At 41.7% G+C, this 12,774-nt stretch overlaps 1 protein-coding gene across 1 annotated transcript in view; it reads left to right on the forward strand.

Annotated features, from left to right (window-relative positions):
* Window positions 1-12,774, forward strand: part of MYO1E (myosin IE) — a 177,578-nt gene that overhangs the window by 115,267 nt on the left and 49,537 nt on the right. Inside the window, exons 10-14 of the mRNA XM_084871309.1 lie at window positions 4,777-4,973; window positions 8,322-8,402; window positions 8,721-8,807; window positions 10,120-10,206; window positions 11,635-11,802. Coding sequence (XP_084727435.1) covers window positions 4,777-4,973; window positions 8,322-8,402; window positions 8,721-8,807; window positions 10,120-10,206; window positions 11,635-11,802 — 620 coding nt within the window. The remainder of the gene's footprint in view (window positions 1-4,776; window positions 4,974-8,321; window positions 8,403-8,720; window positions 8,808-10,119; window positions 10,207-11,634; window positions 11,803-12,774) is intronic.

Genomic DNA, 12,774 nt, shown 5'->3' on the forward strand with positions numbered 1-12,774 from the left:
TCATTGCTGACAGTGCAGCAAGGCGATTTCCATCCCAAATAAGGTTCTTTTTATATTTTTGTTTTCTTTTGTGATAAAAAGGGAAGCTCTGCTAACTTCTGTTGTCTGTCTGATAAAGAGCAAGATGAATTATGTTCACCGGGGAAGGAACCGGGTGGAAAACAATAAATAGACAGGGTGTCCACAGAGTCTAGAAACACAACCTAGCAATAATAATAACAACTATGTTTCTAGACTTTGTAAAGATGGCCCTTCGCATTTAACAAATGCATGGAGCGTGCAGGAAGCTCATTAACACATGGCCTCTTAGCACTGGCAGTTTTGGTTTCTGTGAAAGCCTTCCCTTAGTGGATGGTACAGTCCTTGACTGCCCTTTTTTGCTGAAGAACAAAGTCACCACTCTGGCACACCTAGCATTTCCCCTGTGGCTGAGCCAGGAAGTAGCCTCCTCAGCCAACTGCGTGAGGCCCGGGATTGGCAGCTGCCTGTGGAATGCCCTGATTGGTGGGGGTGGAGTGATGGGAATCAGGAAAGGCTGTGTTGGAAACCAAGGAAGTCCAACAAAGAAATGTGCCCTCCTCCCAATAATTTGTTTTCTGTTCAGTTGGTAAGACCTTAGCATGGTTCAGATCGGTGCTATGTTAAAGCTTCCCAGCCCCACCCCCACTTCCCGTTCAGCCAACCTGTTCCCTTCCCCAGAGGTTTCCCGTCTCTCATATTCCATTCAGGGGACACGTGTTCCAAAGCAACTACACTCACCCACTCATTTTTCTAACTTTGTGCCTCAGTGGGAACGTAAAACATAATCTGCAGTTGCCTTTGCACTTAACATTATATCATGAAGGTTATTTTATATCAACTCACTGAGGAGCTTCATCCTTTTCTGTGGCTGCATAGCATTCCATTGCTTGGCAGTATTTTAATTTTGTGAATTCGTCATCTGTTGATGGACGTTAGGATAGTTTTGGATCTGCTGCTTTTACAATAATGAACGAACACTACTAAAATGAATCACCTGGTTTGTGGTATCTTTCTGATATCTGAGTATATCAGTGGGATAACTTTGTAGAGGGAAATGCTAGCCCCTGTTTTGATAAGGGAAGAAAGCAAACTTGCTCTAGCTATTGTAGGGGAAGGGGGAAATGGTAAAATTTCCATCAGAGCTAAAGCAAAATAGCCATTAATAACAAGTTAAATTGTTACATTTACCTTAGACTAATGGAGCTATAGAATTTCCTGAGTTAAACCTTTACATTGCTCAGAAGTCAAACAAACCTCAACTTGGGCACATGTGTACCTGTCGTTATCAATGGCATAAGATGGTGTTGTGGAAACAAGTCTTGCTCAAAAGATACTAAATCCAAATTAACCTAAGAATTTTATTGAAGGAAAATAATGTGACATAAACAACAATGGGGAGTACAAGTGACCATGCCTCTCCTTGGCCCTGTTAACTGTTTGGTGTGTGTGTGTGTGTGTATGTATATATATATATATATACCAAATTGATCTGTTTGGTTTCAGAGAGGAAGGAAGAGGGAGAGAAAGATAGAAACATCAATGATGAGAGAGAATCATTGTTCGGTAGCCTTCTGCATGCCCCCTATTGGGGACTGAGCCAACAACCTGGGCATGTGCCCTGACTGGGAATCAAACCATGATCTCCTGGTTCATAGATCAACCCTCAACAACTGAGCCACACCAGCCAGGCTAATATTTTTTTTTTTTAACTTTTTTACCTTGCTGTTTCTTTTAAACTTGTAAAATGGAATTTTGTTTTGCTGCACCTCGTCAGTTTCTCTATCTTCTCTGCACTTCACGTGTAAAAGAAAAAATTAAATATGACATTTTAATGCACTAACAGAAATTTATCTTCATTATCAAAATGTGCTAAAACATTATTTTCTAGCAGGTTCTTTTATGTTCTACATAATTCTGATGAACTATGCCAGAGTTACATCAGCATTTAAAAGGAATCAAGGCCCGCTCCCTCCTCTTCTTCCCCAAGCCTGGTGCTGCTCCTATGCAGCCCTAGTGTAGCCACCATCCTGGCTACTTCATGGAAATTCACAGCCTGAAGGAAGTCAGTAGGAGCAGCCCTGTAATTTCAGCCCCAGGGCAGCCACTGCAGAAAATGCGAGGACATAAAAGGTTATACTTAAAAAACATGGCATGGACTTTTTTCAAGGCCAGTACTGGATTTCCTTTCTAGACTTCTTAGCTGTTTCCCTCAGCCTGTGGCTCTGAATCTTGGCCAGATTCCATGCCCTGTTTTTCAAGTGCCTGCGATCCTTCATTTGTGCCCTCTGCAGAAGAGGTGTGAGCCATGGAAGTAGCAGGGCATGTTTCCTTTACAATTTTGTGTGTCTGTTTGATCTCAAGGACTACTTCTCTTTTGTCACATTTCTTTAGCTAAGGTCATAAAGATAATGGGATAAACTTTTTCACCAAATATTTGAACTGTGTCCCCATGTTAACATGGTTATGGGCTTGGCAGGAGCTCATATTTACAAAACCAACGAAGTGAGGCTAATGATTTGTTGTATCAAACTGTTCACTGTGTCGTTGCCATGAAGTGTGAGGGGTCCTGGTGAGTTTACTATAAAACATTGACTACCGGTATGTCAAGTGAAACACACATGTACCTGACTGTCTGCCTGGTGACAGTGGCGACAATCAGCATTGTAGCTTCCCGTAGTGAACCTCTTATACCTCAGACTCTTTGGTAAATGGCTCTTGATTCTCACAATAATCCTACTTTGTGTCTAATCTGATTTACCAGCACCTGATGTTTTTGCTCTGTACAAAGGTAAGTTTTTGTTTAGTTTAGTTCCTAAGAATACATGTGAACACCAAAACTAAACTAAAAAAGGGTGGGAGGAGGGTAAAGAAGGTGAAGGTTATCATGTCGATGGTGATGGGGAGAGACTAGACTTTGAGTGATGAGCACACAATGCAGTATACAAATGAGGTATTACCGAATTGTACACTTGAACCTAATGTGATTAACCAATGTCACCCCAATAAATTTAAATTTAAAAAAACTAAATTAAAATCATCGCTTCATGGCCTTTGTGCCAAGATCAAGTGTAAAAACTAAACTAAAGGAAATGGCCATTGGCAAATTAATGCACTTGATTTATTCACATGCCCTTTCTAAAAGGAAGCTGTCTGCTAGTGGGAGCATTTCTGTGGAACACTCACAGAGATCATATACACCTTGTTCTGGCATTACACTTCTCCTAAATGCATTCACTGTCTTAATCTTGTTGGAAGGTGTATACTGAGAAATGTCAGCCTGTTCTTTCTAACACCATCTGTGAAATTCAGGCATTATTTTTTTATTGGGAGGCTTGTAATTTTGAGCATTCTCATGATACGGTCTTTAACAAAGTCCTTTTATCAGAGAATTTGGGTAAAGCTTTATGCAGAAAAAGAAGACTTGTAGTCCAGTTAAGAATTTTGATTTGTGTCCATAAAAATCTTCCATTAATATTGGGAAAAATCTGAGCATCCTTTCATGCCCAGAGATGGTTGGTGTCACTTATTCACATTAGGATGTTTTAACCAGAAAAAAAGAATCCCATTTATATCACTAGTCCTCCTCTTGCAGAGTTTCACAGCCGGGAACGGGTTGCTGAGCCTAAGAACCTCAGCTTTTCTACCCAAAAGCCAAACACTACATCACTGCATGTCCTCAGGGTGGAATGGGTGTACTCTGTGATGTGAATGACACCAACACCCTGCATTTCATTCATATGCCTCGCCCAGAAAAATCTTCTGTCACCATTGTCCAGATGCCACCCAGGTCCCCTTGACTCCAGCCCGACCATCTCAGACCATCCAGTGATCTCCACTATTGGAACTGGTCCTGACCTTTTAATCCTCTACTTTAGCCTTCAGCTGTAGCCAATGCTGGTCTACTCACTGTACCTCAAACTATGTCTCCTGCATTCCTGCCTCCTCACCTTTACACATTCCATCCTCCTTTCTCTCATCCTCTGCATCTATACCAATCCTGTGCATTCTTTTAGACCCCACCCATCTTCCTCAATCGCCCAAGCAAGTAGTAATATCTTTCTGTTCTAAATTCCTCCAGGACTTTATTATCTATCTGTGTCACACATTTAGCTTTTATTTGGCAATCTACTTTTGCCTCCTCTAGATTGTCATCAGAATTTCTTCAACAATTTGTGTCCTGTCCTCTCTCTTAACTATTCAAAAAATAAGTGGCTGGTTGTAATTATTAGTTCGATGATATCAGCTGCTTCCAGCTCTTTGTGAATGATGCTATGAAAACACTGTACCAAAGAGGAAGAAAACAATATTTAGAGCCAAAGAAATGTTGCTTGATTTAGTTCCTTCCGGCTGTCTTGCTGCAAGCTTGAAGAGATGTCCATTTTAGGCATTCAGCTGTGATCTCAGTAGGGGGGATTGGTTTAATGCCACCCTTCTTGGTTAACTGATTTGTATTATTGAAAGTCTCAGTCATCATAGGAATTGACTCATGTAATAGAATGGGGAAAACAAAGTGGATGGATGTGTGTGGGATTGCTCATAAATGGTCTTCACTAGCCTGAAAGTTCTTGGGGACTAAAGGTGCTGGTGTGTGTATGTGTGTGTGTGTGTGTGTGTGTGTGTGTGTATGTATGTGTGTGCGCGCGCACGCACCCATGCACACATAAGCATATAGGCACACACACAAGTGCCTCCCTGTTTGTGAGATGCCTTGTTAACATACTTAAAAACAACTGAGGTTTGTTTTGTTTCCTATAGTTTTGGCTTTTCCTGCCTATCTCCTGGGGATAAACCAGGACCGGTTGAAAGAAAAGCTAACTAGCCGGCAGATGGATAGCAAGTGGGGAGGCAAGTCGGAGTCCATCCACGTGACGCTCAACGTGGAGCAGGCCTGCTACACCAGGGACGCGCTCGCCAAGGCCCTGCACGCCCGCGTTTTTGACTTCTTAGTGGATGTAAGTAAGCATAGTTGACGTCGGTGATGCTTCCTTTGTGGCTGCCAAGAGGAAAAACTACTATGAGTTTCGTGTTCATGTGGCTCACTCCTCCTAACCATCACCTTCCTCCTCCACTTTTCACCCTCTCATCCTGGGGCCAGTGAATCCTGCTTTTACTTCTAGAATTCTCCACCTAGACACCAATGCAATAACAGCTTCTTATGGACAAAATACAGGGTGGGGCAAAGGTAAGTGTATAGTTGTTCATATGGAAAATAATACAATCATTAACAAATAGGAATAAGGTGTGATTCACATACTCACAACTATCAACCTACTTTTGCCCCAGCCTATATTTTTAGAGGCAGGACCGAAGACCAGGAAAGGAGGAGACCCAGGGTCATGAAGGGGTCTTGACTTTGAGCATAAAGATTTAGGGATGTTGTATTTGTCATCTATTGCTGTCTCACAAATTACAGTAGTCCAAAACTTAGTAGCTTCAAACAATAAGCATTTATTCTGTCATTTGGAAGTGAGGTGGCTTGGTGGTTCTGATTCAGGGATGAGATTGTGGCCAAGATGTTGAGGGGAGTGATGGTCATTCCCAGGCTTGATTGGAGTTAGAGGATCTGATTCCAGGCTGACACATGCACACGGCTGTTCACAGGCCTCCTCCGGTCCTTGCTGCATGGTCCTTTCTTTTCAGTTGCCTGAATATTCTCACAACATGGCAGCTGGTTTCCCCCAGAGTGGGTGATCGAAGAGATCACTGTATTGCTTGTTGTTATTCCCTAAGCAATACAGCATAACAACTGTTTACATAGCATTTACATTGTATTAGATATTTTAAGTAACAGAGATGATTTGACGTTTATGAGAGGATATGTATAGGTTATATGCAAATACTATATGCCCTTTTATATAAGGGACTTGAGTCCAAGGATGTCTGTATTCGAGGGGGTCCTGGAACCACTTCTCCACGGATATCAAGGGATGTCTGAATTTTAAAACTACCACCGATTTTTTCAATTATAGAATAATCATATATATATATATATTCTATCTTTTTAATTATAGAATAATCATATATATATCAGGCATCCCTTAATATGTGTGTTTGCATAATATTTGCATATATATACATATTTATGTATACCGTTTATAGATCCTGAAAATTAGCCTTTGAGCAGTGTAGCACTGCCAGTGACAATCTATGCTAATCACCACAGCCTGAGTGAATAATAATAGCAAACACTTATATAGCACTTACTATGTGCCAGATACTGTTCTAAGTATTTTAGGTGGGGGGAAAACAAAACTCATTTAGTTCTTAACACAATCCTGTGACTCAGATAAGCTAACTGAGGCCCAGAGAGGTTAAGGAACTTACCTAAGGCCACACCCGCCACTCTTAGGTAATAGACCTAGGAATTCAACCCAGGAAATTGGGCAGTGATCCAGGATTCTACTCCTCTGCCTTTTATATGAGCAAGGCAGGAAGCACCCTCAGGAAGCCCAAGTCAAGGGCAGCAACATGGTCATTAGACCCTAGAAGTCTGTATGATGGGGTGTGGTTAGGGTTGAGCAGGGCAGGGCAGCATAGAGTAATTATTCTGTGTACTCCTTCTGGGTAGTTTGTGGATATGATTGCTTGGGAAGGTCAATCATGCCAAGCCTTAGCCATGTTTTTAACTTGCTCAAACCCTCGTTTCACTGACAAGGGAATCTTTGGCCCCAGTACTGGTAGAATAGCCCAAGGCCATCCAGCAAGCAGAGCCAGGACTAGAACCCACACCTCCTGTCCCTGCTCAGTGTATCTTCCAGCACTGGGCTTTCCACCTTATTTCCTTTCCATCTTTTTCCAGTTTTGTGTGTGGTAAAGGGGGTGCATGCTCCATGTAAGTGATACTAATTAGAGCTGACAGTGCCCAAGCACTGACTGTTTACCAGGTACTGGGCTAAGTGTTGTATATAATTACTCATTAGCTTGCAAAAGATGATTATCTTCCTTTTCTTTTCTTTTTTTCTCTCTTTTTTTTCCTGGAAAACAACTCTGGTACCTCAAGATTCATCCAGGTACTCACCACCTCCAGGAATTTCTGTCCTATGTTCCTCCCCTGCAGTCCTCACTAAACACCTCTCACCTCCACTGCCCTCCTGTCATTGAGTCTGTTCCGTTGAATTGCACATCTCTTCTCACAGTGACCAAGAACACAGACTTTTAAATAAATGCTTTTTAATTAAAAAAGAACATAGACTTAGGCATCGTCCCACTTAAATGTAATCCCAGGCCCTCCCTCTTGCCCAGTGTGATCTCAGGGGTTGCATTGAGACCACTATTGGTATGAGAACTGCAGTGAGAATTAAAGGACCTGACACATACAAGGTACTTAGCAAAGCCTGGAACAGGTGAATGTTAAATATTCGTAAGCTGCTTTTATTATCATCACTTTAATGGTAATTACTGGCATCATTAACCGTAGTTGGCTCAACCTCTCTATAAGCTCCTGGGAACAGAGATTGTCTTCTTGACATCCCTGGATTGTGTTAGGTGATCATTAAACTGTTATTGAGTGGGGTTCTTTATGTAAAATAGGTTTTACTTACATCATCCAAGATGGCATTTTCTTCCAATTCTCAGGACTTCCTGAAGGAAACTAACTCTGCCGGAATTCAATGGTTTTTATCATAAAGCAAACATTGTTTTTTCTTCCACCATAATAGTTTTCTGGGATTCTGGTGGTTTCCCAGAGTACTTGACATTGCACTGAGACTTTTTTATTATTATTATTATTCATAGTATTCTTTTTTTCCCATCACCTATACCCTCTATGCCACATGTGTCAAACACAAGGCCCGCGGGCCAAATCCAGCCCGCCAGGCCTTGCAATGTGGCCCGCACCGCGCTGTCATCACTGCACTCCGCTGTCAGTTTATGACATTGTCAGTTTATGACTGTTCAGTAAACCATTCGGCCCGCGATTTAGGCTGGATTTTAGATTTTGGCCCCTTCTCTGATTGAGTTCGACACCCCTACATGCCCTCTTCCACTCCACCCTGCGATCACCACACTGTTGTCCATGTCCATGAGTCATCTCTCTTTGTTTTATTTATTTTATTTTATGTTTTGCTCAATCCCTCCACACCCTCCAACACTCCCCCTTCCCCCACCAGAGCTATCTGCCTGCTCTATCTCTGAGGCACTGAGACGTTTTTAAAGCTGTAAGTCCCCTGCCTTGGTCTCTGTCCAGCAGGCACTAGTGTTTGCTGTGTGTGCAGTCTGTTTGTTGTGTGCAGGATCGCTTCCCTTCCCCACTGCGTGTGAAGGAAAAAGAGTTAACTGCAATGCTGTTTACTTTCTCCTAGTCCATCAACAAAGCGATGGAGAAGGACCATGAGGAATACAACATCGGCGTTCTGGACATCTACGGCTTTGAAATATTCCAGGTAGGACCAGTTTAAGTCATTGCGGACTGGGGAGGGTGATACATTTCCTCTGGCTTGAAGAAATGGTTAATTCTAAGAGATGAGAAGGAAAAAAAAAAAAAAAACACCCCACTATGGCCCAGTTTTTGCCTTTGTGAGTTCTTTGTGCACCCTCTCCAAACTAGTTTCTCCTCTATATAAACTATGCGGCCTTCTCCTGATGCCTCCAACATTTCTGCTAAGGCTTGTCACATGGAAGCATCTCACTCAATCACTCAAGATATCTCTTCAAAATTATTTTGCAGAAACGATTAATGGAAGTAACTTTTTATTTTTCAGAAAAATGGCTTTGAACAGTTTTGTATCAATTTTGTTAATGAAAAATTACAGCAGATTTTTATCGAACTGACATTAAAGGCCGAACAGGTAAGCATTCTCTCTTCCTTCATCGTGTTCTCCTTCTAATTTGTTTTCTTTTAAAGGGTGTATATTTCTCTTTGGGAAACAGATTCAGATGTGAGTCTTAACTTAGGAAATGTCCTTAACAGTGTCAGGCAGACAAACTGCCTGCCCCGGGACCATCTGCTACATTTTCTCCCTCCTTTGAGCAAAGGATGCTATGAAGTTGAACCTGGGAATGGCTGCTTCCACTGCTCTCTGACTCACTGAGCAAGTGCCAAGTGGAAACTCTAGCTTTACAGACTTACAGAGTGGAGCAAGATGGGAAAATAAAACAGGAATGGACGTTTAGAAACCACTTAGGAGACTATGCAGGAGTCTGTGCAAGACATGGTGGGAGCTCAGACCATGATGCTATTAATAGGGGTGGTGACACTGTGAGAAGTGGTCAGAGTTAGTATACATGTTAGAGACTGAGTCACCATGATTACTCAAAATAATTAGCAATAAGCCAAGAGGGAAAGAGGGTCGAAGATGATTTCTGCCTTTGTAGCTTGAATAACAGGGCCAATGGTGAGACCATTTACTGAAGGATATAGTTAGGGGAAACGGTGGGGAATGTAGAGTCAGAACTCGGCTGAACAAGTTACATTTGAGAGGCCTGTTATACATCCAAGTGCAGATTCAAAAATCAAATGCCTATGAGTCTGGAACTCAGTGGGGAGGTCTACACTAGAGAAATTAATACAGAGATCACTAGCCTGTAGATGCTATTTAAAGCCATGGGATTGATTGGAATCACCTAGAGAAGGAGGAAGCAAGAAGGCTGGAAGATTGATCCCTGAGAGTCTGCCTCTTATAAAGCTCTGGAGAGATGCTAACAGAGCAAGCTTGGGGGGAAGGAGGAGAACCAGGAGAGTGTGCTAGTGTTCATCCAGTTAGGTGAGCTCCTGACCCGAGTGAGGGGCCTTCCCCTTAAGTGCCTCGATGCTTATCCACACTGCTGTCCGGCGTTAAACTCCGAGATTATTGTGAAACAGACCTGTAGGTTTAACCATATTAAACGGCCATTTTTTAAATGTCAGAAATGATTGTATGGTAATGATTTCATATGGTTCAAACGCAATAAAAATTACATTACCAAGCAATAAAATGTTGCTTTTCTAACCTCTTTATGGGAAAAATAAAAAATAAAAAAATCAAGTTCCAAGTTGTTGTCAAAGGGCTTTCAATGTGTTTTTTTTTTCATGGTGGTTTATGTGCCTTTGATATCCATATGTGTGGAGGTCAACTAGTCTTCACTGGGTAATCATGTGAGTTCCCGCTCTCTGTCCTACAGGAAGAATACGTTCAAGAGGGAATAAGATGGACGCCCATAGAGTACTTTAATAACAAAATCGTGTGTGACCTCATAGAGAACAAAGTTGTAAGTATCGGTCTGGTGTGTATCCTCACTGTTCACAGATTTGCATTGAGTGATTTTTTTTTTCCCCTCTGTGTCGTTATTTTAGAACAGGCAAGGTGACAACTCTGATTAGCACAGAATTTTAAAAATTACACTTATTTTGTGTATATATGTATGTCAGCAAATAGAGCAATAGGGTTTTATTCTTGTAAATACAAACATGGGAACATGAGTAAAATGTCAATTTACAAACAGGAGTTGTTACTGAATTAATTATATCATTTGTGTTGATGGCTTAGTGCATATAAAGACATAAAATTGGCCCACCTCTAGACCACTCATATATCATCTAGGACTTGAGACCTAGAAGTTATTCCAAAAAAAAAAAGAAGAAGATGTAGACAGAGATCTCTGCAGTGCCATTTTTGTTTTTTATAAAGCTGGAAACAGAAAGTCCATAAACAGTTTGGTCATTAAGTGAACTACAGCATATCAGAGCATTAAAATAATTACTATGAAGTCTATATGAAACTTGCCAATTGTTTATAAAATAGTGCTGGGTGGGGGGAAAAAGTGCAGCATGATAAAACGTATACACTGAAGAACTGTGTAAACCATGCCTATCAGGGTAATAAGCTGAAAATGAACATTAAGAAATGAATTAGAGCCCTAGCCGGTTTGGCTCAGTGGATAGAGCGTTGGCCTGCAGATTGAGGGATTCCACTGGGTTCAATTCCGGCCAAGGGCACATGCCTGGATTGAGGCTAGATCCCCACTAGGGAGTGTGCAGGAGACAGCTAATCAATGATTCTCATCATTGATGTTTCTATCTTCCTCTCTGAAATCAATAAAGATATATATATATATTATTGATTTTTTACAGAGAGGAAGGGAGAGAGATAAAGAGTTAAAAACATCGATGAGAGAGAAACATCGATCAGCTGCCGCTTGCACACCCCCCACCGGGGATGTGCCCGCAACTAATGTACATGCCCTTGACCGGAATCGAACCTGGGACTCTTCAGTCCACAGGCCAGTGCTCTATCCACTGAGCCAAACCGGTTTTGGCTATATATTTTTTTAAATGTTGAAAAGAAAAGAAATGAATTAGAGTCAAAGGGAAATGTTTTAATTTTTTGAGGGTTTTTTTTTATATCAACTTAGTACAAATAAGATTGTGCAGATAATGATCTGTGTGTGACTTTGAATAGAATTTCAGGGAGTTAAACCATTTTTTGAAAAATGGGCTTTTCCTCCATCTTAGATCTAAGTGATGACTCCCATTTGGGGTTACGAATGGTATTCTTGCTCAGAGGGAAAGAATGACTTCCAAGATGGTATCTGGGATCTAGGGAGCTGTTGTTTCCTTCCGTAAGGAAAGCCCCGAGAAGCATTGTATGTATTTGGGAACGGTCGCTGAATTGGCGTTTTGGCTTTTGGTCCCATCAGAACCCTCCTGGGATCATGAGCATCCTGGATGACGTGTGCGCCACGATGCACGCGGTGGGCGAGGGGGCGGACCAGACGCTGCTGCAGAAACTCCAGATGCAGATCGGGAACCATGAGCACTTCAACAGCTGGAACCAAGGCTTCATTATCCACCATTATGCTGGGAAGGTATGGCCAGCAAGCCGGGTCAACAGGAGGGAGGTTATCCTTTCCAATGTCTACTTGTTTTAAGCCTCTGGGTCTGTCATCTGTTTTGTCATGAGGCAACTGAAAACAGTGTCCATATAGTTTCATCTGCCTCACTGTGTTTTATTCATTCAACAACAGGGGACCCATGAAGTATTTGGGGAGGTAATACAAAAGACAATAGACACTACTGTGTCCTTTTTAATCACGAAATCACCCTGGTACATATATTAACTGCTGAAGGAATGGACTTTCGTCTTGCTTCTTGATGCCCTCACAAGCCTTCATTCCTTATCTGCCCATGTCCACAGGGAAGAGAAATAGGGACAAACGCTCACATTTGGTGTTTGTTCTCATAAAATACGTGATTATTGGAAGCCTGCTGGGTACCAGCTTTCTGTGGGTGCTAGTGATACAAAGATAAGTCAAGGTCCCAATTTCATCATGAACCAGTGGGTTTCCATAGGACTCCAAAGTCCATAGGGAAATGGAAATCCACTGGTCTCACCTTTCATCCCAACTAATCTTTTGTTAGTCCGAGTCCCTGAGCATGTTTTTTTTTTTTTTTTTTTTTAGCTGAATTGATCCAACTCTGACACCATTTGTAAGAGAAACTGCAAAGCCTTGGATGACAGGGCCCATTGCAAAGGGTTCATGAGCCTAGGAAGTTTTTTATTTTATTCTGTCTTAGCTAAAATTTAGGGGAAAGAATTACATTTATTACTTAGACATGCCTATGAATCCATTGAAGAAAGAGTGTGTGTGACTAGATCCCTTGGGCCATATAGGCAACCAAGCACCATTCATCAGCATTTATAGGCCATCACTAGCTAAGATGCTAACAAGTAAGATATGCACGGCTTTAGTGTGACGGTTCATGATGAAATCTGGAACTAGACACATTTTGGTAAGAATAGCCATGGCTACTTGGCTATTTTTTTTTTCTTCAATAAA

Source organism: Pipistrellus hanaki (assembly GCF_964339955.1).
Source record: "Pipistrellus hanaki genome assembly, chromosome: 1".
NCBI lineage: Eukaryota > Metazoa > Chordata > Mammalia > Chiroptera > Vespertilionidae > Pipistrellus > Pipistrellus hanaki.